The sequence below is a fragment of the Podarcis erhardii genome (assembly GCF_964252035.2).
Source record: "Podarcis erhardii genome assembly, chromosome: 5".
Lineage (NCBI taxonomy): Eukaryota > Metazoa > Chordata > Lepidosauria > Squamata > Lacertidae > Podarcis > Podarcis erhardii.
The window spans coordinates 26,069,892-26,097,294 of record NC_138509.1 but is presented as its reverse complement, the minus strand read 5'-3'; the positions used below and the strand labels follow the sequence as shown (position 1 = coordinate 26,097,294).

General features: G+C 45.4%; 1 protein-coding gene across 2 annotated transcripts in view; it reads right to left on the bottom strand.

The window, feature by feature from the left end:
- Positions 1–23,635, bottom strand: part of PHYHIPL (phytanoyl-CoA 2-hydroxylase interacting protein like) — an 85,954-nt gene extending 62,319 nt beyond the window's left edge. Inside the window, exons 1-2 of one of the 2 annotated variants that reach the window (XM_081861227.1) lie at positions 23,570–23,635; positions 22,555–22,636 (exon numbers count right to left, since the gene is read on the bottom strand). In XM_081861227.1, coding sequence (XP_081717353.1) covers positions 22,555–22,636; positions 23,570–23,620 — 133 coding nt within the window. In that variant the 5' untranslated portion in view covers positions 23,621–23,635. Of the gene's footprint in view, positions 1–22,554; positions 22,637–23,004; positions 23,121–23,569 lie in introns of those variants that run through there. The other variant, XM_081861228.1, reaches the window with a different exon arrangement.
- Between the last annotated feature and the right edge of the window lie 3,768 nt (positions 23,636–27,403).

Below are 27,403 nucleotides of genomic sequence, written 5' to 3'. Positions count from 1 at the left end.
TCCATGAGAAATGAAGCAAGTGGACTGAATTAGGCTGTTCATCAGGGAAGAACAGCAAAGTAGTCACTTTCCCAAGGATTATTCTACGTGATGCCTATTAGCATGAAAAAGTGTGTTGTCTATGAAGCCAAATAGTGGTACTCAAAATTTCATTTCTAAAACTGGTGAGTATAATATGAGCTTGCAGGACAACAGGATGTTCACTTGCTCCTTCAAACTATGTGTACAGAAATGGCTGGCAGACCCAGACATATGCTAAGAATAATTATTTAATTGACACTGAAATGGAAAATGCCTAAATGTGTATTGGTAATTCTGTGGAAATTCCACTGCAGTATTCTAAGGTACTTTGAGCTTTAACTGAGTCGATAATTAACTATTGTTGTATTCTGCTGGCTGACACATGAGTGTTTAACCGTAGATCACATGAGGAGTATTGAATTGCAAATCACATGAAGAGTATTGAATTGCAAATTTGGAAGGTAGTTGCTTTTAGTCTTTGTTCCCAGAACAGAAGATGTAAATGGAAGATGTAAATGGCTCTCCAGATAAACAGCCTCAGGCAGGATGCAGGCTAGAATGGAGGCTGTAGGGAAGAGAAAAACCTTTGCTTTTAGGTCTGTTGGAATTATGTAATATTTTGTAAGATGCTGAGCTTATGCCTTGGACTGGCATCTTATGGAACTGTTTGGATATATTTTTGTTGTTTTTGTTACATTTTTAAGAAAGTTCTGCAAGTAAAGCTTTTTAGCAAACTTATGGGTCCTGACAATGTTTTATTTCCAAAAAGGAGCCAGTTTTTATGCATTCATTTGCTTCAATCTGTGCATTATTAGTATCTGCAGTAATATATTGTCTATATTGGCTACCCAGTCTGGGCTAAATACCAGGACTGTATTATGCCTCCTAATGTTGTCCTCACCTTTGTTTAAACCAATTCTAGTTCTATATGTTATACTAGCATTGAATACCAGTCAACTGACCATTTAGTATGCAATAATATTTGTGGTCGTCTAGCAAGAATGTCCATAGGGACCACCTGATAGCAAAAGCTAGGACAAAGCCTCCATCGAAACTAGCTCTGAGGGCTTGTTCAATCTCTTCAAAGTTGCTCACAGACACTTATAGTTGCTCAGCAACAGTTAGCTGAAAATAAAGATTATAGAATTCAGAATGCTATTTTTAGCATAACGAGCATTAATTATTTTGGTGGATTTTTGCAATACGCTTATTTCTGTTACAGTTGTACTATATGACCTTTAGCTAAGTGACAAACAATGTTTTGTCTAGTCAAATAGTCAACCGATATGCTGTAATATTTTGCCATAGGGAGAAAGGCTCCTATGCACATGAATCAGAGGAGGAAACCCACTGAACACAGAGGGGCTTCTAAGTAAATGGCCTTTTTCTATGATTTTCTTGCTGGTATGATTGCTGGTTCTCTTTAAGTTGCTTCCACATTTCTAAGGGGACGTTTAGGACTTTCACTTAAATACAATACTTTGTATTTTGCAACCATTCAGGCAAAGCTCAAGGCTGGAGGTCAACCCCTTGATGCGAAGGTAAGTCTAATGTTCACCATACAAATATTATACAAAGTATTATACTAAATATATATGTGAATCTGCATAAGCATCCTGCTGTCTTTGGCACATGAAGCCTTTCTCTAAAAATGTGTTCAGAATTGAATACCAACCCCAAGTGAAATTTCCATTTTCAACAGCAAAGGGTTCTTTACAGGATAATCCAGACAGACCCCAGTTGGGCAGTGATGGGGCATGATAGCGTGATAGAGATATGACTGCATCTGCACCCTCATTGCTCACACCACCTCAAGTGGAAGGCAGGTGGTGGTGGGTGCAGGAATCAAGTCCAATACTGCAATAATGGCAGCGGGACTTGTTAAGTATAATTGTATAATTCACAATAAAATGGAGAATGCTCACGTGTGTTACTGAAGGCTTTAACATGGGGATTTTCCATGGGGCTATATTAAGCTGTCTGAGCTCCTAGATGGGTTGATAATTAATTATTGTTTTCTGCTAACTCCAATGTGTTTAACTTCAGATCACACAGGAGGCTATTCAATTGCAAATCACCATTTTGAAGGGAGTTGCCTTTGGCATTTTGTCCCCAACCAGTGTGGAAGTAAGATGTGATAATGGAGCTCACTGCAGGAGCTGCATAGCCTCAGGCTGTAATGGAGAAGAGAGAGTGAGTTTTAATCTCAATCCTGTTTAAAGCTATTTCTAAGATGCTGAACCTGTGCTGGACATGCACATGTTCTTATGGAACTGTTTGGATATATCATTTATGTACTGTTTTTTTGTTCTGTTCTGAAGAAAGTTCTGCAAGTAAAGCTTTGCATCAAACTTATGGGCCTCAACCATGTTTTATTCCAAAAGGACCCAGTTTTTATGCATCCAGTCATTTCAAGCTGCTCAATATTGGTATCTGCAGTAGGGTTGGTTATCGATCCTTTGGATCCCAGGCCAGCTCACACCACCATCCCCCAAACACCCTTCTACAAGCTACTGCCAGTAGGCATTTTGCTGGCAGTACTGTCTGCCCGTTTGGTGGAATAAGAGTTCTGCACTGGCGAAGTGATGCTGATGCCCCTTCACAGGTGGACTCTAGTGGAGAAGAGACACCTCCGACCTATTGGGGAAAAGAAACACAGCCTGCTACAAAGGCAGTTTGGATTGCAGCCTCAGAGCCTTCTGAATCTGCATCCAAATGGCAACCCATGTTGGAAAGATTTCCCCCAGAATTATAATGTAGAGGCCCCCTCAAATACTACATTAATTCCCTTGCATTTGGCTTTCTTCAAGGTTGATTATCCATTCCTCTTGCAAAGGAGCCACTCCGCTCTGGGAAGCCATTAGGAACTTCCAGATTCACACCTGATCTTCCACTCCTAAATTGGAAGTAGATGAACAAGGACCTCATCTATTTTAAGCAAAAGTAATTAAGGACCTTGGCTGTGGCGGCCTCATCTTTATCTGAAACATTTTTTTATAAAAAAGATGCAGTTAGATAAAATATTAGACCTTTGTAACCTAAATTAATGAAATGTTTTAACAGCCAGCTGCTGATAGTGTCAGCAGTGCTGTTATGGCATGATAAGGGTTTTCCTGATGTGTGCATGTTTGTGGAGCTGATAAAGGTAAAGGAGGAGAAAGTGGGTATAATTAACATAACACTGAATCATTTTCTACATTTATCTGTCTCTGAAACCCTCTTTGGCAATTCAGAGGAAGAAAAGAAAACCTTTCTATGCAAAGTTCTTCATTTCATTGCACTACAAACTTTCATGTGGTATGGATCATTATTCCTCTAACAATTCCTTCCTGGAGGTAGGAATGGATGAATGTCAGGGATTTCCCCCCCTTCCATTTCTCATTTTTTTAATCTTAAGCTCAGTTCACAACACTTCTGTATCAGTTTGAGATTTTTAATCATGAAAGTTCATCAGCATTTTAGGGTGTTTCGCTCCTAATACACATTTTTTTTCTCTGCAGTGATTTTGCCTAATATAACATTTTGCAACAATTCCCCTGATAAATGCATTTCTGTGTATTGCTTTCAGTAATACTTGCATTTCCACACACCCTTTCCCCTTCATATATGATTTTTTTGTACACTTTTCTATACTTAGAGAGCAGCATCACAAAATTGGGAGAAGTGGGAATTTTGAAGGGCAGTTGCTGTTTGCAATTAGTGCATTGTTTTGGCAATTTCAGTAGGTTGACTATGATACAGACTTGTCTCTCTTTCCCACCTGGAAATCCAAATACAGTTAACAGGTAGGCAGTTGTTGCTAGAAGTTTGATTCTGGTTAATGGAAGGGAAAGCCACCAGCAATCCAGGCAGGAGGTAGAGTCTCTTTTTCAAAATGCACAAGGTGTTTTGTGTTGGGGTGATGCTCTCCTTGAAAGAAACCCTCTCCCCACATGTCTTAGGCACAGAGAACAGGCCTTGGCCAGCAGAGTACAGACAGTGACATGGCTCACATGAAGAGGGAAAAAACTGCCTTACATGTTTGTCTCAGGACTGGAGGGCTTTAAATGGAAGCAACTTAAACTAGACCAAGAAACTAGCAAGCAACCCAGTGCAGTTGCCATAAAATAGGCGTCTAATATGCTTCCAAGGGTTCAACAAGAAGCAACTCGAAGAAGCATCACAGAGGTCTTCAAGGGGAACTCCAAAGAGAGTTCATTACCGTAGCCAATCCTAGAATTTACAGAAGGTGAAACAACATCAATTTTCCCCCTCTCCAAAAAGGAGGACAGAGGCATGTTTTGGGGAAGCGTGTCTGGTTCTGCTGTGCTGGGTGCTGAGCCTAGAGGATGCTGCAGGGCATCACAACTATGGCATAGTGAATTGAGCAGAATAGAAGGTGAGAGGGGAGCTGAATTTTGGTCTTGCACAGGGCAACCCTGAAATTTGAAAGACCAAAGTCTTGCAGATGTGCAGCCTTTATCACAAACCAAGATGGGAAACGGCATTCGTAGTCACTGCTATTTAAGAGCAGAGCGGTCTCCAGAAGTATCTAATTGCCAGCAAACCTCCTCTAACAGGGAAATTTGTTGAGAACTGAGATTTGCCAGTGCCATTACATGTGCTTTGCCTCCTCCACTTATTTCATTTGTTTGCCATGGCTGAACCTTTCCTTAACAAGCTTTTGAGGAACCTCTAAATCTTGGGCTGTAATTAATCAAGACTTTTAATTGGGGCTGTCCCTGGTTGGCCGGTACTCTACACAAGGCAGCATTGCTGCAAACCATCTATGTTTGACATCCCTGGATACCGTCAATGGGTTTAATATGATGTTCTCTGTCAGTAAAGGATTTATTGTTATTTAACCAAGGGAATATTTTTCATCTCCATTAAGTAGTCTCAAAATATCTCCTAGATCAATATAATTTCCTGCCGAATTAAATAATCAGTTAAAAGTGAGGCTGTTAATTGACTTAAAAAAAATACTCCAAAACCTTCCATCAGCCAGCCAACTCGTAATTACCCATGGAAGATTTCCGGGTACACACATGTGGAAGAGCAAGCAAAGGAAATAGACGAGCTCTACTGCTTGGTGAATGCATTAAGGTTCAGTAACATACAAATTACAGTACGGCCTTTTGCCCCAGGTACCTTATTAAGCTACTTATTTCTGTGAATATGGGTGCCATTTCCCAGGTGAAAGCAATTGTCTGGATGAAGCAAATGTCAACTGATTTAATTAGCCAGAAAAAGTTAGTTGACCGCTTTAACAGAACCCACCCCCTCCCACACATACACATAGGATGCAACCTCACAAGAACATGCAATTGGCAATTGTAAAGGCTTTGAGGTGTAGCTTTATCAATTACAGTTCACTGATCACTAATATGTGAAAGCTCTCAATTAGACCCAATTAATTAAACAGCAGGCTCTTTCTTCGTTGTGAAACCGACATTAAGACCTTTTCCAAGAGATCGACTTGGGTTTCTAAGTGTGAATGCTGTGGGTAGCTACTTCATGAAGTTAAACACTTCACAGAAATATATTATTACCAAAAGCTATACATTACCCTGTGTAAAAAGACTTGAATGATAGCTTACCTTGGGCACAATCAGACTAAAACTCAGGAGTTTTTAAGCTCTGCTGCTTTCAGTGTCTATGCTTAACTCTTTGCCCTAAATAAATTGTGTTCCCACACCACCCATATAACATCTGTAAGAAACAACCGCATAATTCAGTCAAATGATGTGGTTCCTTAAAGACATTACAGTCACACCTTGGGTTGAAGTAGCTTCAAGTTAAGTATTTTTGGGTTGCGCTCTGCAGCGAGGACTAGACAGGGAGGAAATTGCTCCCACATCCTTCTGGTAACTGAGGCATCATGAGTGGTATTGAGAGATGACCGACAGGCAAGAGGTGAAACGCCACCACAAACCTACTTTTGATGACAGGAGAGACAGACAGCAGTTCCACACCACGTAAGGTAGCAGGTGCAAAATATCAAATCATTAACACTACTTTTCTATTTAATTCTGTATAAGGACACAAGCCCATCAAACTGACAATGAGTGGCACTCACCAGTATATTGCTGCATTTCAACAACACACATTGCATTTGAATGACCATTTTAAAAATGCCTTGATTCTATTTTCAGAAATTAATGGCGACATCTGACCACTCTTCTGCACTACTCATCAATATTAATAATGAATCCTAAGCCAACAATCAGTTTCCAGCCGTCACAGTAAATTTCTAGCCCTGGGCATTTGAGAAAGATCTGCCAATTGTATCCACCAAATTACAGGGTTGACGATTATGCAAATTACACTGTTCTTGCTTATGTAATGTGACATTATGTAACAGCAAGTCTGGGTGAAGTGAACAAGTTGAGCTCCAAAACAAAGGATCAGGACATCCTTTCACAGTTCTGTGCCACCTCTTGTAAAACCCTTCCACCCACCGGTCACTGTTTACGTCACAAGCTGGTGAAGTCCATAAATACATTAATAGCAGCAATAAAACGATCTTTCCATAAAAATGCAAACCAACAAATACAAGATTGGAAAACAAGTGGTGTGCAAAATGAATTCCAGATAAATGATTAATTATTTCTCTTTGCCCGGGAAATTGTTAATATTGATGAGTTCATTTACAGCACGGATGTTTGCAAAACACAAAGTGCACAGATATTTGCAAAGTGCATTTTAAATCCTGTATGTAATGTTATATGGGGCATGATTCCAGTGGGAGAAGATTTGCTGAGGGAGATTGCTCTGCTGCTCAGTCATCTGAGCTCCTAGCGGCTTAAAGGGGGTGACAGTTTGGAGGAGGACGATTCAGACAGCAGGAGTTCATGGTGTGTACAACTTGTTCCTTAACAGGGCAACCCTAGACACAACTGCTGAGAAGTAAGCTTCACAGATAAGTGGGTCTGATAAAATGTCTGATAAAAAAGGATCGGGCGAAAAAATGCAGGAAGTATATTAACTTAGGAGTAAGTCCCATTGAGTTCATGTCTGAGAGCCACTTCCCCCCACAAATCCCAGGCAGAGGTAAGAATATATCATGTCTCATGGGCATAGCCAGGGGGCAGAACCTCATATTTGTATTGATTTAGAGGGGCAGTTGCCCCCCCTGCCCTCCCCTTAGCTATGCCCATGTCACGTCCCTACAGGACTGCATTTGTCTGGGTGGATTAGAAAATGTGAAGGCTAAAGGATGTACTACACTTTTTAAGTTGCCACTTCAAATGGAGTTAATTTATCCTAAGAAAACTGGCTGTATATCCTGGGAGGAATCCCTTATTCAAAACTGCCACAGAATATATCCAAGTGAACTTTTAGACCTTGCTCAGACTTTCCTACTCACACATATGAGACGAAGAAACAGAGACCGGGGGTGAGGTGGGGGGCAGAGATCTTTGCCAACCCAACTTCCCTAGATGGAATTTGAAATAGCAAGCCTGTCTCTCGAACTGCATTCGAACTGCTTTCGGCAGTGACCTGATGATGCACAGGCAGGCAGCAGTGAGATTGTCGGTGCTAACTTCACACACACACACACACACACACACACACACACAGAGAGAGAGAGAGAGAGAGAGAGAGAGAGAGAGAATGAATGAATACACACGGGAGGCAGTCTGAAGATTGCTAGAAGGCAGATGAAGGTCACATCTCCAAAAGGAAAAATAAAAAAGAGAACATTTGTGCTTCTGTAGCAGTAAGGTGCAACATGAGACTGGACATATTTGGGAGTTGTCTTTGGTACAGCTCAAGCAGTCGGATGTGCATGCATGTGGGACCAGAGTGCAACCTGGAGAAATCCAGCATATGTGTCCCTCATGGACCCCCAAACAGGTAATGAGACATTTTGTGCAGCTCACTGGGTCTTATTGAAACAGGTAGTGTACGAAAGTGTAGAGATGGGTCAGTCTGTGGAGAAAGAGGCCGAGTAATTGCTAATAAGGCAGGTAGAAGTTCTCCAGATTCCGGCATGCTAAAACTACCACAACATGAAAGCAGGACTCTTGCAGCAAACATATGCACACTGCACACAGATGCACACATGAACACCTCCCGGTGTTAAAATAACTCGGTACCCTAATTAAAACAAAACAAGTTATTCATCTAAAGGTGTAATATTTGCTGCTGCAAAGCTTATAAAACACGATGCGTAGAATAAACGTTGCTATGAATACTGTGCAACTCCACAACTTAATTTCAAAACAGTTGCTACACTGGGCTCAGAGGTGGATTCCGCTGCACTGGGCACTGGGGCTAGGGGGTGCCACAGGGCATTGCAACTATGATGTGGTGAATTGAGCAGAATGCTAGGTGAGAAGTGGAGCAAGCCTCACACAGGGAACTGCTGAATTTTGAAAAACCAAAGCCAACCCCTGCTAGGTTTCAATTTTCTACTGGTGTTCCTCTAGACTATTTCACTTCATGAACCTGCTAATGGAATACTTTATTTTCTCTCTCACTATCATTAATCACAGTGAAGTCCATCAATGGCTATCAGCCATTAGAGCTGAATGGAGCTGCCATGTTCAGATACATCCAAGTGCAAGTTGCTACAGACAAACAAGGGAAGGCTGTTGTCTTCACCACAACCCTTCACAGAGGCATCTGCCTGGTCACTGTTGGAAACCAAAGGTTGGGGCAGGAGGATTTTGATTCTGATCCAGCAAGGCTGTCAGTCCAAATACCTACGTATGTGACGAAAATCAAAGTCCCAGTCATCCCCTTACTGTTTCTGCCAAGGGGGAATGCCAGATCAGAGGGCTCACTAATAGTACTTTCCTACTCTCTGGAAATCATATAGCCCTGAAGTGCCTCAGTTTCCAAATCAGGGAGGTGGTTGTGGTTGTGATTATTTTATTAGAAGCTACACACCTCAGCTGAAAGCTCTTACTGTTTCAACTTGTTGTCAATAGTTTCCCCATTCAGGAGTAGTCAATAGGATACCAACCAGTTGTAGTTAGACTACAACTCCCATCAGATCCAGGCAGTCAGCATTTCAGCTGAAAGTGCCTATTGGTTCAACTTATCAATAGCTTAGGGATGCAGGTGGCGCTGTGGGTTAAACCACATAGCCTAGGACTTGCTGATCAGAAGGTCAGCGATGGGGTGAGCTCCCGTTACTCAGTCTCTGCTCCTGCCAACCTAGCAGTTCGAGAGCACATCAAAGTACAAGTAGATAAATAGGTACCACTCCGGCGGGAAGGTAAAAAGCGTTTCCGTGCGCTGCTCTGGTTTGCTGGCCACATGACCCGGAAGCTGTACGCTCGGCCACTAAAGCGAGATGAGCGCCGCAACCCCAGAGTCAGTCATGACTGGACCTAATGGTGAGGGGTCCCTTTACCTTTACCTTTATCAATAGCCTCCCTTTTTGCCATACGTGAGGCAGCAGAATGTAAACTAAGACACAAGCATTCATGCATACTCATATGTTCACCACACAGACACGGCATGATTCCCCAAGACTGTGTCAAACTTTTTAATGAACTCCAACACCCTTTTATTTGCTTTTCCTAAGCACATCCCTGATCACTTCTGTTTGTATTTCTGAAAACTCTTATGTAAACTGCCAAGGAAATCATTATGAATAGTAATGAAACTCTTACTTCCAAAGCTTGCTACCCCATGCCCATCCCATGAATTCTCTTGTAGCACTCTTTCTGCTTTTGCTCACTGTACTGTTTTCCACCTTGAGCAATAAGTTGGCTATCCAGATCTCTATTCATTCTGACATTCAGGTACTTAAGCCTAAGGCTCAAACATCTTTAGAAAGGTTGTGCAAGGTGATAATTTCTACTTCTGAAGACTGAAGCCTAGGCAGACAGCGAACTCTTATTTGTATGCTGCCACCTGAAAACAAAACGCCCATTTTTTATTAAAAAAAATAATATTAATTTATTGCTTGCATAATGATGATCTGTCAGATTTTAACCCACCCAGTGTTTGATGGATGGCTCTTGATATTAGAAGAAGAGGAAGCTTTGGTGTGAATTGTTTTTTAAACGTCAGGATAGAAAAGCTTTCTAGATACAATAGAGAATTTTCACTGTTATGTTTACATTAGAAGAATAGGAGAATAGGTGTGTTAATAGCAGCAGTGGGCAGCATGGTATGGTGGCATTGCTCACCCAACCTCCAGTCAGTCGTGTCTCTGCTGCTTAGTGGGAGATAGAGGGAGAGGGCTGAGGCAGTGTAAACACACAGAGCCAATGTGCTGCTCCCACTGGTCTTTATGGTTATTTCTTTGAACATGGAGGGGTCATGCTTACTGAACACAATGTGTTCCCTGAAAGACATTCATTAGGTGACTGTTCACATAATAAGTCCACAATTTCCACTGATTCCTATGGGGAAAATTCTAATGCATTCCCAGCCAAGGAGTTTTGTCCCACCCCCAAGAAAAAACAAACAAACCCCACCCAGGAAATGCTGAAAAAAATGCTCCGATTTGTCTCATTGCTCCCCCCCTTCCCTCTGTTTGTTCCTCAGCCAACCAGCAAAAGGCAAACAAGTAAAAAACAAAAAAGCCCCTTTGTTTGGATATCTGAATCCTCAGTGTGAATAGGGAGGTTTGGGTACTAATTCTTCATGCTTGGATAAGTGAATTTTCACCTAGTGAACATTCATAAAGTGATACCTAAGTGTATACACTAGACAGTAGCTTTTGTTTATTAAAAAACATAGCACCCAAACTGAGCTGTGTGACATGACACCCATGTTGTTCAGGTTAACTGAAAGCACAGTCAAGATGGTGGTCTCTCAGCCACTTAGAAATACTCAATCTTTTTATAGTCTCAAAAAGAAAGAAAGAAAGAAAGAAAGAAAGCTGAGCCTCCTTGGACCACTATATACAAGACTAGTGAGCTCCTTTTGGCTTGATGGGTCAAAAGCCCTGCAGGCCTTTTGAGGCAGCAGTAGAGCAGTGTGGTGCTACCTTTAGGAAACCTAAACATACTTTATTCTGCTCCAAGGACTATATTTTATTGAACTCCCTAAAACATGTAGTAACAAGTATTCACCTGCAGTTTTTCTTTTACTCTTTTTTATTTTATTTTTAAAAAACACACAACAGGGAGGAAGGAATCCAGGCATAAAATACCCACAGCAAAACTGTACAGTTCCCACTATAGCAGTTTATCTTAGCTGACTCAAGCCCAAAAATCAAATAAAAATGTTCCAAATAAATGCTGTGATACAGCACAAGTCTTTGAAAAGAGGTTAGGTTCACGTTCTTGAGGCGGGAGGAAACTTAGTCCGAGGTGATTATTTTGTAGTGTAATGTTTTAGGAGGACCTAAAGCTATGGTATCATAGAATCATAGAGTTGCAAGGGACCATGAAGGTCATCTAGTCCAACCCTCTGCAATGCAGGAATCTTTCTCCCAATGTCAGACTCGAACCTATGACCCGGAGATTTTGAGTGCCACGCTCTACCAACTGAGCTATCCCATAGTAGCATTGATGCTAAGGGTGTTGTTGTTTAGTCGTTTAGTCGTGTCCGACTCTTCGTGACCCCATGGACCAGAGCACGCCAGGCACTCCTGTCTTCCACTGCCTCCCGCAGTTTGCTCAGACTCATGTTTGTAGCTTCGAGAACACTGTCCAACCATCTCATCCTGTCGTCCCCTTCTCCTTGTGCCCTCAATCTTTCCCAACATCAGGGTCTTTTCCAGGGAGTCTTCTCTTCTCATGAGGTGGCCAAAGTATTGGAGCCTCAGCTTCACGATCTGTCCTTCCAGTGAGCACTCAGGGCTGATTTCCTTAAGAATGGATACGTTTGATGCTAAGGGTAGAACTACATATTACACCAGGGATAGTTAACTCTGTTACTCTCCAGATGTTTGACTCCAGCTCCCATCAACCCAACACTGGTCAGGTATGATGGGAGTTGTAGTCCCTCGCCATCTGGAGGGCCTCAGGGTTCACTGCCTCGGCATTACAATGAACATGGGACTAGTGACACAAATGGCCATCCCTATCAAGTTCTCCACCTTCTCCTCTGTAACATTTTGGAACATCCACCACACCTGACATTATCACCTGTGTTTCTTCACCCAACTCACTGCTACCTACCAATAGGAAAACATACCATGTAATGATGTAACAACATGGCGTAAGTGCACCTAAATACAGTGGTACCTCGGATTAAGTACTTAATTCATTCCGGAGGTCCGTTCTTAACCTGAAACTGTTCTTAACCTGAAGCACCACTTTAGCTAACGGGGCCTCCTCCTGCTGCTGCGCCGCCGGAGCACAATTTCTGTTCTCACCCTGAAGCAAAGTTCTTAACCTGAAGCACTATTTCTGGGTTAGCGGAGTCTGTAACCTGAAGCATATGTAACCTGAGGTACCACTGTATTATGAGGGAGAGGCAAGAACATTTGCTACAGGACATTCTGTTTCAGCAATGTGAAGTTCTATATGAAGCAAGTGTGGTCAATGCCTGTATCAGAGACTATGGGGAATTCCATGAATGCTACCCAGAGCTACACAAGGAGAAGCTGGATGTAAGCTGAAGAGTATCTAAGCTAGAAAGTTCTAAAGATTACACACATTGCAAATATGATTTATTTATTCACACTTTGAATTTATGGTGCGTATTCTCAAGCTTATTTCGAATGCTCAGCCAGACTACAATATTACTGGGCGATCAACCCGACATAAAGCCAAAGTTCCCAATGCAAGGCTAGGTATTTCTACTGGCATCAGAGTCTGAAGTCCTACCAAAATTTGTCATCGTTTGTATGAGAAATAATGTCAGGGTTTCTGGGAGAAGTGAGGAGATGGCAGAGGAGACGGAAAGCGAGTGGGAGGAGGGAGAGAGAGACGAGGAAGAAGATGACGGAATTCGAAGGGAATCTATGAGCCTAAGCAGTGAGTCAGAGGATTCCCAAAAGGGAGCTAGCATGATCAGGCGAAAAGCAGGAGAAGAGAGAAGCTGTGAAAAGTCAGGAAAGGAGGGGAGAAAGCCCAGTGAGGCACAGACGCTGTCAGAGGGGTCTCAGCCGGAACGGAGTAAAGGGGGTGGAGTTGTCAGCCTCTCGGAGGGAGGAGGAACAGGAGAAAACAGAGAGAGGGGGTTGGAGCAAGGTGTTCAGCCGGAAAGGGTAGAGAGTGGAACAGGGGGCAGTATAGAGGACGAAGGAAAGGTCAAAAGCAACGTACGCGCGCCAAGTTCAAACATAGAGGCGCGCGGAAGTGGGGAAAGCTCAGAGGAGGAGCCCGGCCCCAAAGCCAGAAAGAGGGGGCAGGAGGCGGCAGAGGATTCAGCCTCAGGCGAATCCCGGAAAGAGAGAACCCAGGGGGGCAGAAAGACCCTGCGGAAAAGAAAGGAGAGGAAGAGGTGGTCTAGAGCCAGGCTATTAAGTTGGTGTGGAGGAGGGGAGGAGTCAGAGGGGGACTTCGGCGGTCTAACGTGACAGACGTACAGCCACAATGCTGAACTGTGAAAGAAGCAATTATCTTCAATAAACTTTTCCTGTAAGTAAACTATAACGGAGTAAGGTCTCTCGTGAGCTGGGACCCACCTGGGTGGCTGTGACAGAAAGTCCCCCTCTCAATGAAAGCAAAAATTTTTTTTTTGCGAAGCTCACGAACGGGGCAGCCATGAGTGCTGAGGAACAGCTGGCTGCACTCCGGGATCAGATTACCACTCTCACAACGGCAGTCATTGCTTCGCAGAAGAAGAATGCTGACTTGGAGAAAGCGTGCCAGGATTTGCAAGCAAGGTGGGAAAATGCGGACAAGGCAGGGACCCCGGGCTCCAGAGCGGAGGGCATTGCGCTTGGAAGGAGGGGGGGTGCCCTAGTTTCGCATTTTAATGGCAACTTGCAAGACTATCCCAACTTCAGGGCAGATGTCGTGTATGCACTGCATTTACTCCGTCATGATTTTAGAGATGAGGAGGAGAGAGTGGGATTTATTGTTTCGCACCTGCATGGGGAGGCCAGGGCTTGGCTACGCAATCTGTGGCGCGAAGATGGACCAGCCCGTCGCAATGCAGATGCGTTTATCAAGGCAATGGATGCTTGTTTTCAATCCTCTGTGGATAAGGACATTGCGCGCCGGCAGATGCACGGGCTGAGGCAGGGGAGAGCCACTGTACGCCAATATCATTCTAAATTTTTTGCATTGCTCACCGCCTTAGATTGGCCGAAGGACAGTCTACCGGTCAGGGATCTTTTTTGGGAGGGATTGAGCCCCTCCGTCAAGGATGAGATCGCAAGGGGGGACAGACCCCAGACCCTGGAAGACGTGGTGCAACGGGCTTTGGCTATAGGAATTCGACATGAGGGACGTCCGTGGCACGAGGAGGGGGGGCCCCAAGCGCGCGCGCAAGCAAAAGCTCTCCCTTTTGTGCACGGGGATTTCAGCCGTGCGCACCCCTCACCAATGGGGAAGGAAGGCGAGGAGCCAATGGAGATTGGTGGTGCTAGGGCTCAAAAGCCATCCCAGAGCCCCATCCCTGCTGCAGCCAAAGCGAAGCCTCCTAGAGGGACCAGGAAGTGTTACATCTGCGACAGTGCACACCATATGGCGAAAGAGTGCCCCCAGAGGCTCCAGAAGCACACTGCAGCACTAGCAACTGTGACAGCAGAGGTGCAATCAGAGGAGCAGCTTCAGGGAAACTGCAGTGCCTGGCTGGAAGCAGAGCTACTGGGGCTCAGCCAGGCGGATCTGTAGAGAAGTCCCCAGCATCCTTGCAGCGCATGGACCCTTTACCTCCCAAACCAGCAGTTTTACTCACAGCAACACTCCAGCTGCCTGATGGGCGACTTCTCGAGGTTCCAACAACCATCGATTCGGGAAGCAACGCCGATTTCGTGGGATTACAGTTCGTCAAGCAGCATAACATAGCGCTCCTGCCTGCAACGACGCCTCTGAACGTGGTCACGGTAGACGGCAGGAAGTTGCTGGGGGGGCAAGTGGTGCAGCAAACCCCTCCCATGATGATGCAAATTGGAGACCATCGAGAGCTTATTAGTTTCAATGTCACCCACTTATCGGACACGCCCATCGTGTTGGGCATGAGTTGGCTGGACAGGCACAGTCCCGCGGTTGCTTGGTACCAGAGGCAGATCACCTTTTGTTCATCGTATTGCGCCCAGAATTGCATCCAAACCGATCAAGGAGGAGAAGCCGAACAGCAGCTGCATCTGAGTATGGTGCAAGCGGTTCCTCACAAGTACGCGGAGTTCTTGGAGGTTTTCTGCGAAAAGGAAGCTGACAAATTGCCGCCTCACAGACCTTACGACTGCGCGATTGATTTAGTGCCAGGCGCGCAGTTGCCAACTGCCAAGCTGTACTCCATGTCGGAAGACGAGCTGCAAGAGCTTCGGGAGTTCATAGAACACAACCTCAAGCGCGGATTCATCCAGGAATCTAAAGCAGCGGGAGGCAGTCCTGTTTTCTTTGTGAAAAAGAAAGACACGCCCCAGAAGAGGCTCATTGTGGACTACCGGTTCATAAACAGACTAACTAAGCCCAAGGCCTTCCCCATGCCCAAAATTGACGACCTTTTGGCTACAGTCAGGAGGGGGAAGATTTTTACCAAGCTGGATTTACGTGGAGCTTACAACCTCATCCGCATCAGGAAGGGCGACGAGTGGAAGACGGCCATGTTCACTCCTTTGGGCACGTACGAATACAGAGTTATGCCCTTCGGTCTGCAAAATGGCAGCCATGTTTTCCAAGCATTCATGCATCACGTCCTGGCAGGTCTCCTCTACAAGAAGTGTGTATGTTTTCTCGACGATATCCTGATTTTCTCGGAATCGCCAGAGGATCACGATAAGGACGTGAAGGAAGTTCTGCAGAGGCTGAAGGAACACAGGCTGTACGCCAAGTTGGAGAAGTGCCAGTTTGATGTGAGAGAGGTAGATTTCCTTGGCTACAAGCTGTCCGACGAGGGACTGGCCATGGACAAGACTAAAGTCCAAGCGCTGTTGGACTGGAAGAGCCCTCGAAATCGGAAGGAGGTCCAGAGGTTCATCGGCTTTGCCAATTTTTATCGCAAGTTTATTAAAGGTTTTGCAAACGCGACGGCGGCAATCACTGACACCCTCAGTTCCAAGAAGAAGAAGTTCGTCTGGACCGAACAAGCAGAGCGATCCTTTCGGAAGCTTAAAAGCCTTTTCGCCTCCGAGGAGCAGCTGCTGCACGTGAATCCTGGCAGGCCCATGCGGGTAGAGACAGATGCATCAGACAGAGCAGTTGGGGCCGTCCTCTTGCAAGAGGATTCGCACGGCAACTGGAGACCGGGTGCATTCTACTCCCGGAAGCTCAGCAAGACGGAGCGCAACTACACCATATGGGACAGGGAGTTGTTGGCCATTCATGCAGCTTTCAAAGCGTGGCGACACTTCTTGATAGGAGCCAAGCACACGGTGCAGGTCCGCACGGATCACAAGAACTTGGAGTATTGGCGGACGGCTAAATTGCAAACCCAACGACACATGCGCTGGGCGGAATTCTTTGCGGATTTCGATTTCAAAATAGAATACATCCCTGGAGACTCCAATGTTATAGCAGACGCGCTGTCCCGAAAGCCTCAATACCTGGAGGAAGTAGCTCCAATCGCAGCAAAGTACATTTTCGCACCGCAGGCGTGGACGTGCGCTACCATCGCAGTCGACCTGGACGCGGTGCGACGCGCGCTGCAAGAGGATCAGTTTGCACAATCCAAGATGGAGGAGCTCCGCAGAGGGTCGCCTGACAACAATGAGTTTCAGTTGCGGGATGGACTTTTGACTCGCAAGGGCGCCCTTTACGTGCCCACCGACGAGCTTCGCGCCACGGTTTTGCAACAATTGCACGATGCCCCGAGTGCGGGCCATTTCGGCAAAGAGAAGACGATGGAGTTGGTGGCAAGGGACTTTTGGTGGCCCCAGATGAGAGGAGAGGTGGCGGACTACGTAGCCAGGTGCGATATCTGCCAGAGGTCCAAACCAGTGCATCAGAAGCAGGCGGGATTGTTAGAACCGCTGGAGACACCGCAGCAACCGTGGGAGAGGGTAGCGTTGGACTTTGTTACAGACCTGCCCAGCTCCAGAGGTAAGACGGCGGTGTTAGTGGTTGTGGACTTGTTCACCAAGATGGCGCACTTCATTCCTTGTGCCAAGGTGGCGACGGCAGAACAGACCGCAAAGCTCTTCATCGATCACGTCTTCAGAGTGCATGGACTACCGCAGTCCGTCTTGTCCGACAGGGGGCGCCAATTTGTTTCCACTTTCTGGCGGAAGCTTCTGGGCATCTTGCACGTCAAGATCAACCTGACGTCGGCGAGGCATCCACAGACCAACGGTCAAGCGGAGAGGGTCAACGCGATCATGCAGCAGTACCTACGGTGTTACGCCAACCAGCGACCCGCGGCGTGGGTGGACTACCTGCCGATGGCTGAGTTCGCCTACAACAACACGAAGCACGCATCCACCGGGGTGACGCCTTTCTTCGCGAACTATGGACGTCATCCCAGAACCTTCCCGAGCTTTACAGCACCTGAAGGGGGGGGACCTCAAAATGCCGACCAGTTTGCAGCAGAGTTGCAAGAGGTGCACGAGGAGCTGCGGAGACATTTGGAGCTGGCAAAGCAGGCGTATAAGGTGCAAGCCGATAAACACAGAAGGGCGGGGGAAGACATTCAGGTTGGGGACTGGGTATGGTTAGCAGCCCACGCGATGCCGGCCAGGTCGTTGGCCAAAAAGAAGTTAGAACACAGGCAGCTAGGACCATATCGAGTTGAGGCTAAGATCAATCCGGTGGCTTTTCGCCTAGCCCTTCCGGAGGGCTCCAGGGTGCACCCGGTCTTTCATAGGTCGGTGCTCACTCCCTACAAAGCCCCACACAGGTTTCAAGAGTCAGGAGCACCTCCAGAGCCACGTAGAAGGGCGCCTGAGGGAGGGGAGTCGCCAAGACCAGAACCTCTTAATGAGGTCACAGAGATACTGGATTCACGATGGGGGGAGGAGGGAGTTGAATATTTTCTCGCCAGGGAAGGCACTCCAGTCTCTGCAAATAGCTGGGTGCCGGGTTACGCTTTGGACGAACCCCTGTTGAAGGAGGAGTTTCATGCAATTTTTCCGCACAAACCCATGCCCGAGGAGTATTTTGATGATTGGCTTTTCACGCCCACTTTGTCGGGCAGCACGTTCGGGGGTTTCTCCTCGCCCGAGGGCTCTACGCCCAAAACAAGCCCGACCAGGGATCCCCGCCTGGGGGGGGGAGAGACAAACCCTTATTGGTGGGTGGATCAGCCAAGGGAGGTATGGAGTCAGAGGTGGATGATAGGTCCTTGGCAGGCAGCGCCAGGAGAAGCAGTGAGGGAGGAAGAGACTGTGATGCCTTCAGGGGGGGAACCCGAGTTCGAACACACGTATACGGAGCTGCCAGAGGAGAAGATTGACGTGGACACCCGGTATCCTGAACCGACCCAGGAAGAACCACATTTCCCTCAACCTGCACCCAGCGACCGGGAGGGGGGAAGGGGGGGCTTCGAGGGGGGGATGGATGTCAGGGTTTCTGGGAGAAGTGAGGAGATGGCAGAGGAGACGGAAAGCGAGTGGGAGGAGGGAGAGAGAGACGAGGAAGAAGATGACGGAATTCGAAGGGAATCTATGAGCCTAAGCAGTGAGTCAGAGGATTCCCAAAAGGGAGCTAGCATGATCAGGCGAAAAGCAGGAGAAGAGAGAAGCTGTGAAAAGTCAGGAAAGGAGGGGAGAAAGCCCAGTGAGGCACAGACGCTGTCAGAGGGGTCTCAGCCGGAACGGAGTAAAGGGGGTGGAGTTGTCAGCCTCTCGGAGGGAGGAGGAACAGGAGAAAACAGAGAGAGGGGGTTGGAGCAAGGTGTTCAGCCGGAAAGGGTAGAGAGTGGAACAGGGGGCAGTATAGAGGACGAAGGAAAGGTCAAAAGCAACGTACGCGCGCCAAGTTCAAACATAGAGGCGCGCGGAAGTGGGGAAAGCTCAGAGGAGGAGCCCGGCCCCAAAGCCAGAAGGAGGGGGCAGGAGGCGGCAGAGGATTCAGCCTCAGGCGAATCCCGGAAAGAGAGAACCCAGGGGGGCAGAAAGACCCTGCGGAAAAGAAAGGAGAGGAAGAGGTGGTCTAGAGCCAGGCTATTAAGTTGGTGTGGAGGAGGGGAGGAGTCAGAGGGGGACTTCGGCGGTCTAACGTGACAGACGTACAGCCACAATGCTGAACTGTGAAAGAAGCAATTATCTTCAATAAACTTTTCCTGTAAGTAAACTATAACGGAGTAAGGTCTCTCGTGAGCTGGGACCCACCTGGGTGGCTGTGACAAATAATTTATGAGCTGGGGAAGAAAAATTCACACAAAATCATGTACAAGTATGTGCGTGTCTCTGTGTAGCGTTTAATTAAACTAAGCAATGAGTTACCATAGTCACACAGCAGTTTCAAATGTACTGAGGTTCAATTAGCTAATCTTAAAACGTTAACACATAGAAAAGAGAGAGTTGGGCACAATTTATCAGATTCCTCTGAACAAGCTTAATTGAAACGAACCGGAGATCTACAGCTGTACTCTGACGCAACTCCTGTTCAAATTGAAGTGGCTTACACAGGTGAGATTCCCAGTAAATTGTTTCCCTTATTAGAAGCAAACGTCCTCACTTTGCCTGCTAAGCCTGTAATTAATTTTACATCTTGGTCTCAAGATGCTTTCTAGCACAGAGCAAGAATGATAAATCAAGAAATGCTGAATGAAAGTTTTAATGATCATTAGGGCTGTATCTGCAGAGAATTATCAGCAGCCATGAGCAAAGACGATGAGAGCACCAGAAGAAACTTGGAGGATCAGAATAAGGTCCCATCTGTCTAGCACCCCACTCTAAGCAGTAGCCAACCAGATAACAACATCATTAGGAAGCCCACAACCAAGAAATGAAGACAACAGTTCTCCACTACAAGCGGCATTCAAGGGTTTACTGGCTCTCAACCTAAGTGGTACCATCTTCAAAATGTTCTCCAGAATCCATGAGGACTAGGGTTTAAACAAAATAAAACTGAGATACTCCAGACTGTCAGTATTTTGCAGGAGGGTTTCAAGCACATAACAGGAACTTTGTGCAATTAAAGCGGATTTAAAGTACTCTTTCACCGCAGTGCAAACAAAATCCACTTTAAAAAAAGAAACTGGCCTTTTGCAGCTTGGAAAGTGACCGGGAAATGCATGGAAAAGTGTGGAATGAATGAATGATTAATGGGATGACATATGTTGTTGTTGTTTAGTCGTGTCCGACTCTTCATGACCCCATGGACCAGAGCATGTCAGGCACTCCTGTCTTCCACTGCCTCCCGCAGCTTGGTCAAACTCATGCTGGTAGCTTCGAGAATACTATCCAGCCACCTCGTCCTCTGTCGTCTCCTTCTCCTTGTGCCCTCCATCTTTCCCATACACAAGCTTTTAAGCTCATCTCCACCTTTATGCATCCCTCTGTGACCTGGCAGGCATTACATTTCTAGAAACAAATCTGATCGTTTCCCCAATTTATACATTCGTAATGAAAATTTAATGACTTGGGTCTTGTGCATTACTCCAGTGCATATTCAGTAATTATAATACATCTATTTGTGTTCATCAAATTATCGTTCCACCGCTATAAATGATTTTTAAAAATATACAGCATCAAACCAGGTTTAGAACAAAGATTACAATGCACTACAAGGAGGCATTAGTCTTCAGTTATCAAAGTGGGGGATAAAATACTCTGGTATCTTTCGTCTTATAAGTAGCAAGGAATCTGGTGGCAGGACTCAGTCCTCCATCTGAGCCTGTGCCTAAGGGATACAAGGTAGAGAACCTGTCAAACTAACGCCAACCTCTTAGACATGTAAAGGGTAATACAGTCTCCTGCAATGTGGTGCCATTCAGAAGGTTTGGCCTCCAGCCCCCATTACCCCCAGTCGACAGCCATGGTGGTTGATGGGAGTGGGGCACCAGGTTGAAGAAAGCTGGGATAACCTGTCATAATAACAAAGACGAGCCATGCTGGATTAGACCAATGTTCCTATGGGAAACTCACAAGCAAGACATGAAGGCAACAGCCCTCTACTGTTGTTGTTCCTGGCATCTGGTACCACAGCAGCACACCGTCTCTGAACCTAGAGGTTGCCATCATTCATTCAAGACAGCGCAAGAGTCTCTTGAGCAGCGATAGGCTACATCAAGTCATGTGACAAAGCAAGAATCCCTATAAAAAGCTTCCAGAGCAGGCTTGCCCTTTGCTTATTGCCTGCCACCATTAATGGCTGAAAACTGGTCTCTCTCCCTAGGCCTTGCTCCACTGAGTTAGCAGGAACTGAATCCAACATGGTTAATTACCACATGCCATACCTTAGAACATACCCCTCAGGAATCCAGGCTCCCATTTCCGGTAAGCAATCTATGTTCAAGAACTATGTCTGTGGTCCATAGTCCTGTTCGACCAGGATGCTTGGATTAAAGCCCACTTAGCCCTAATTTATTTCAAGGGAAATTGGCTCCAGACTCAATGCTCTGACCGCTGGCTGTAGATCAAGCTGCCCATAGCCTGTCATATTGCTGATTACACTGTTATCCATGCCCCGCAACAACCATTACTCAAGTCACTGGAGGTCACCAATAATAATAAAAAATTTTAAAAAGTAGCGCTGGAGTATAATAATAAAAAACCCTATGGAGAACTAAATGCAAAGTAATTTAAATGTACAAAAGCTGACCCACATTAGTGGCTGGAAATTAATTCTTCAGACACTTGAATTTCACACGCAGAAAATGAAAGGTCCTCGAGTTAATAATATAACTAAATACTGCAAAATGTTCCATATTACAATTACTGCGTAAGTGCTAGCCCGTTTTTCATGTTGCAACACATCAGTGGCCACCCAGGACTTGTCTGAAAAGAAATAAAAGCTCCTTGAAATGCTTGAGTCTAATAATATAATTTCTCAGAGCTGGTGCAGTGTAGTGGCTAAGAGCATGTGCTATGAGCCCGGGCGTTCCTTCATTCCAAAACCATCTCAGTCACACATTGACTAAGCCTGCAATCGTAAGCACGCTTACCAGGGAGAAAGTCCCATTGAACTCAGAGGAGACAGGTCTGAGTAGACCTGCAGAGGATTGCACTGTGATTTAAAATTAAGAAATAATAAAAATGCTGTGTAATGCATCAAGTGATCATCCCACCAGGCTGCATGAATTCAGAGTGCTGGGGGCGGGCAGAAGATCACACAGCTCCTCTCTCTCTATATATTTTAAAAAAGCATCTTTGCACATAGAAAACTAGTATTTCGTGGTGGAGACCAGGCCAAAATCCATCTCCATAACATTCTACTCTTGAATGGCATAAATCTCCACCTGCAGTCAGAGGTGGTATATAGAAGTGGCAGTGGTGGAGGGAAGCAAGAATAAGACCTTGAGAATAATGTGAACGTTGCAATAAAGAGGCCACTATACATTTGTTCATAACACAAATAATTCCACTCCCCCCACACAACCACCCCAAACCAAGAGACAGTTTGTGTTTGTCAAGCTTACTCATTCCATTGAAGCAAGTTCTCTCCCTATTTCCTAGAGCAGCTGGAGAAGGTGATGAACTGAGATTCAGAGAATATCCCTCCTATTGAAAAGAGAAGACATTCTTGATGTGTTCATGCTCTTTTAGAGGTGCAGTTTTAGAGTAATGAGTCACGACGACAACCGTGGTCCTGTTGCCACATTTCTTTTGCCACTTTTAATTTCCCCATCTCTTTGTATCTAATAAGCATACTATGCTTATTTACTTGCGGTGAAAAGTCCCAAGCAAACACTGTGGGATGGACTTATAAAATAAGCATGCATAGGAAAAAGCTACCAAAGAAATTGCCACTGGCTTCAATCTTGGATCTCTATCATCATGGCTGCCCTTTTGCTAGGAATCCCTCAGTTCTTCTCATTTTCCTGACACTCATTCCTTGCCCACCCCCCCCCCCGGCCACAGGAACTTACACATTGGCTTATCTGCAGTTGTTTGGCCCCTGCTTAAGAAACCGCTCCTCCTTGCTCCCGGTGGCGATGCCTTTCCCCAGAGCTCTGTGTCATCCTAGCTGGCTGAGTTCTCTGTAGCCCACTTTCCTCCCTCCGGGCGGGAGGGGAGGGGAAACCATGGGTGGAGCAGAGATGAGGAAAAAAAACCCTGGTTGGCTCTCATCATGGGGAGTCACCAGTGATAAACCAATCCAAAGTCAGGCCATGCCAGAGAGAAGACACTTTTAGGACAACTGAAGTAATCGCCATGAAACCAAAGGTCAATTCAGTCTAGCTCTTGTATATTGACTAAAAGATTTTTAACCCACCTTTTGGTTCAGAACGTTGCAAGAAAAATTGACAATTAAAACTATATATACTTCATATGTTAAATGGCCTACCCAATCTACATAGTAAAAATGCCGATCATTATGAGGGGAGGAGTGCGCAGTATGGCCCTTCCATAGGTTTTCCCAACCTCCAAAGTAGTCTCCCCCCCTTCTATTGGCATATTTCTATTTGCATATAGGATTAATAACTTAAATACCTCCTGCCACCTGCTCTTCCTCCTGTTTACGTCCTCAGTGTATGTTCTCATGCCCAGTCCCTGGTAATGCAACTGAACATCTTTAGGCTGTAACCCCTATTTTGCATCCTCTTCCAGCTATGATGCTGTCTTCATTAATATTATAAAGATTAAAGGGCCTTTGTTATGGTTCTTTGGCACACATATTCAGCTGACTCTCTGTGCCACTGCACACATTGAACTGCATGAGAATAAACACTGGCTTGTCCAATAGACTTTCTCTTTCTGGACGAAATTCTCAGACTTTCCCTGTCCAACGGAGAGAGTGTTGTCTGTCTGACCTACTTGTTTTATTTTGCAACTCTCAGATTGCCATAGAGATCCACCGGTATAATACACTGAAGCTTTACACAATTGTATCCCAAGTCTAACCAGCATCCATGCAGCCCAGTAATGCCAAGAGGATTCGATCCCATCTCTTCCAGATCAGAAATAAGAGTTCTTTCCGAGGCTTGCAATCTTAGATCCCTTAGACAGAAATGCTAAGAGTCAAACTTAGGATCTGCAGGGCAGTTCTGTATTTGTCTACTCAAAAGTTAAGCTCCAATGAGTTGAATGGGAATTATTCCCTGGTAAATGCACACAGGATTGCAATCTTAATTTCTAAAACAGCCAGCGCTGATTTCAGAACACAGTAGAAGATGCAACAACAGCAGAAGATGGTCACCTATGCTCTGGTCAGTCGCATCACTGGTGCTTACAAGGAGGTGGGGCAAGGTGTGGCCAGTGATAAGATAAAGACACTCTGCCCATGGCCAGAGGTACTCTTACGATTTTACACATTGCTCCAGGTTCTACATACCTTACATATTCTACATATCCTACATATTTCAGGTTACCTATTCAATCAGCTTCTATGGCTACCGAGTGGCTGCATTTGAGTTCCTGGCTTGATTTGAGTTTCTGGAAGTCACCTATGAAAATAACGTTAGTTGCTGCTGTATTGCTACTAGTGCTTTCACTTGGAGAGAGAAATCTCCTTAACTTGCAAAAGGATTCCCTCTTGATGAGCCTACCTTCAACAGTCATTTGCCAAAGGCTGAAAGACAGACACATGGGGTTGCTGTTGTGGGTTTTTTAAATTAACATGACTAAAGGATTTTGTTTTTCTTCTTAAAACACACACACAGGGACAGAATTTTATTCAAATTAGAATGTGTATTCTGTAGGCTCCAATTCTGCTTTTCAGCGATAAGCAGCATGCACAACTATAACAAAAAGTAACAGCAAAAACCACAATAGTGGCGAAGGACAAGCCATCGCCCCCTGACAGGCAACATGCTCCATCAAATTTCAAACGTCTGAAATGTTCATAGCTTTGCTGTATGGCACAAACAAGCCACCTAAGCTGCATCTCATTCCTGCACTCCATTATGTTTGGTGGTGACTTTCACTACTCTCACCGAGATCTGTAAACACCACCACCCTGACATAGAGTTAAGAACTTCAGAACATATTATAATCAAGAATAGAAATAGCCACGTCCCAAGGTTATGTCACATCACAACATGATCCCAAGAAACAGAAGCCAAGGTGTGGACTGGGACAACGCAGGCGCCAGCTGGCTCAGTGGCAGAGCACACACTTTGTGCGCTAAAGGTACCAAGCAGTGGCAGACCTACATTTTGGGGACCCTGAAGCTCCAACTGTTATGAGGGCCCCTTCGCAACTAGCAATGAAATCTGGGTAACCACTGTTATTTTCTTCAATGGGGTTGTTTACAACAACCTTTACAACACCTATGCTACTGTTGAAATATAGGTAAAGGTAAAGGGACCCCTGACCATTAGGCCCAGTTGTGACCAACTCTGGAGTTGCGGCGCTCATCTCACTTTATTGGCCGAGGGAGCCGGCGTACAGCTTCCAGGTCATGTGGCCAGCATGACTAAGCCGCTTCTGGCGAACCAGAGCAGCGCATGGAAACGCCGTTTACCTTCCCGTCAGAGCGGTACTTATTTATCTACTTGCACTTTGATGTGCTTTCGAACTGCTAGGTTGGCAGGAGCAGGGACCGAGCAACAGGAGCTCACCCCATCGCGGGGATTCGAACTGCTGAACTTCTGATCGGCAAGTCCTAGGCTCTGTAGTTTAACCCACAGCACCACAAAAAATCAATTTGAGTCATGCAACTCAAATTGTGTCTACTAGGGAAACTGCAGAAATGGAACACTATTTTGGCTACAGAGGTTTACACACTAAAGAAGACAATAGACTTATCTATTGAAGAATGGAAGGGACTTGGCATCATGTTTCGTTCCTGAATAACAGAGCCTCTGCAGTGGAATTTAGAAGCTTTTGGAATTAGAACATTTGTGCAGGAAAACAGGAAAAGAAAGAGGAGAGAGATTAACAAGAACAACAAGAATAATAAGAATTGGACAAAGTTGGAAGTGGGAACATTTGGGACATCCAGATTTGAAAGGTTTAAGAAATAAAATTGGAGTTTTTACTCCCAAGTATATAAAAATCTGGATGGAAAAAATGGGCCTTTTTGAGATAGACTCCTTCCAAGATTGGACATTTAAAATTAAAGAAGACTGGTAAAGGACTATGGTTTAAATAAATGTGGGAGCTCCAGGAAGACATCAGATGTTGATTAATATGGGGAACGCAACCAGGAAAAGGGGGAGGGAAATTTGGAATCCAAAGGGTGTAAAATCATATTTTATTTTATTATATTTTAATCTATTATGTATATTAAAGGGGGGAACGCGCGGAAGGGAATAGGTCGATCTTAGGAGATGGGAAAATATTTTTAAATTGGGTTAATGATAATAAGGTTAAAATTTGGGATAATAAATTGCTGAATTTATTTGCAAGAATTGGAATATAAGAGGGGGAGGGGAGGGGAAGTCCTGGAAAGATGTTACGGAAAATAAGATCTTAAATTTGGATGTTGTTGTTTTTTTATATTGTTATAATTGGAAACTTTTAATAAATATTATTAAAAAAAACAAATTGTGTCTACTAGACCCACTTTTTTTAAGCAATTGGACTAAAGGTGATTTTGGGGCCCTTGCAGGATTAAGGCCCCTGAAACTTAAGCTTCATTAGTTTCACAGTAGATCCGCCCCTGGTCTCAAGTTCAACCCCTGACATCTCCAGCAGCATTGGGAAAAGTTTCCTACCTGAAGCCCTGGAGAGGTGCTGCCAGTCAGTATAGACATTACCAAGCTCAATCTTCAGGTACAACTGGGGAAATCTTCTGTCCAAAAGCCTGGTAAGCTGCTACCAATCACTTTAGTGGAAAATGCTATGCTAAACTGACCAATGGTCTGACTTGGTCTGAGGCAACTCCATATATTTTCAAAATAAGCAATATCCAAATTGGGGTATTGGCATCCTACTCTGCTCCCTGTCCTGAACCATGGGTGCAAGTCCACAGTAGATGGTAATAAGTACTCCAGCAGGCTAAAAAGTCCAAAGTCCAGTCAGGCCAGGTCTCTGCCTCTGCAGCTGTTCCAGACGTCGGGGCACTAGGAAGTCAATCCTGCACAAACACAGTCCTGATGAGCTCCTGTGTTCAACCAACATAGAAGTTGAGCCAGACCCAGCTCCTCAGCTCTGCCTCCCTTTTGTGCCTTGCATGCTGATTGCAGCATCTGGGCTTGATGAGGCATGTGGCCCTCACCTGTTCCAAGCCTACTTCAGCTGAGGAATCACAACCCTCCTCCCAGAGCTAGCGAGTTCCATCTGGCCAGCTAGAGGGCTGGGCTGTGGGCCCTGCCTGCCTCAGCCTCCTGGAGCACCCCACCCACTGCTTCTTACGCCTCACAGCCTGTCGTGTTTGAGGAG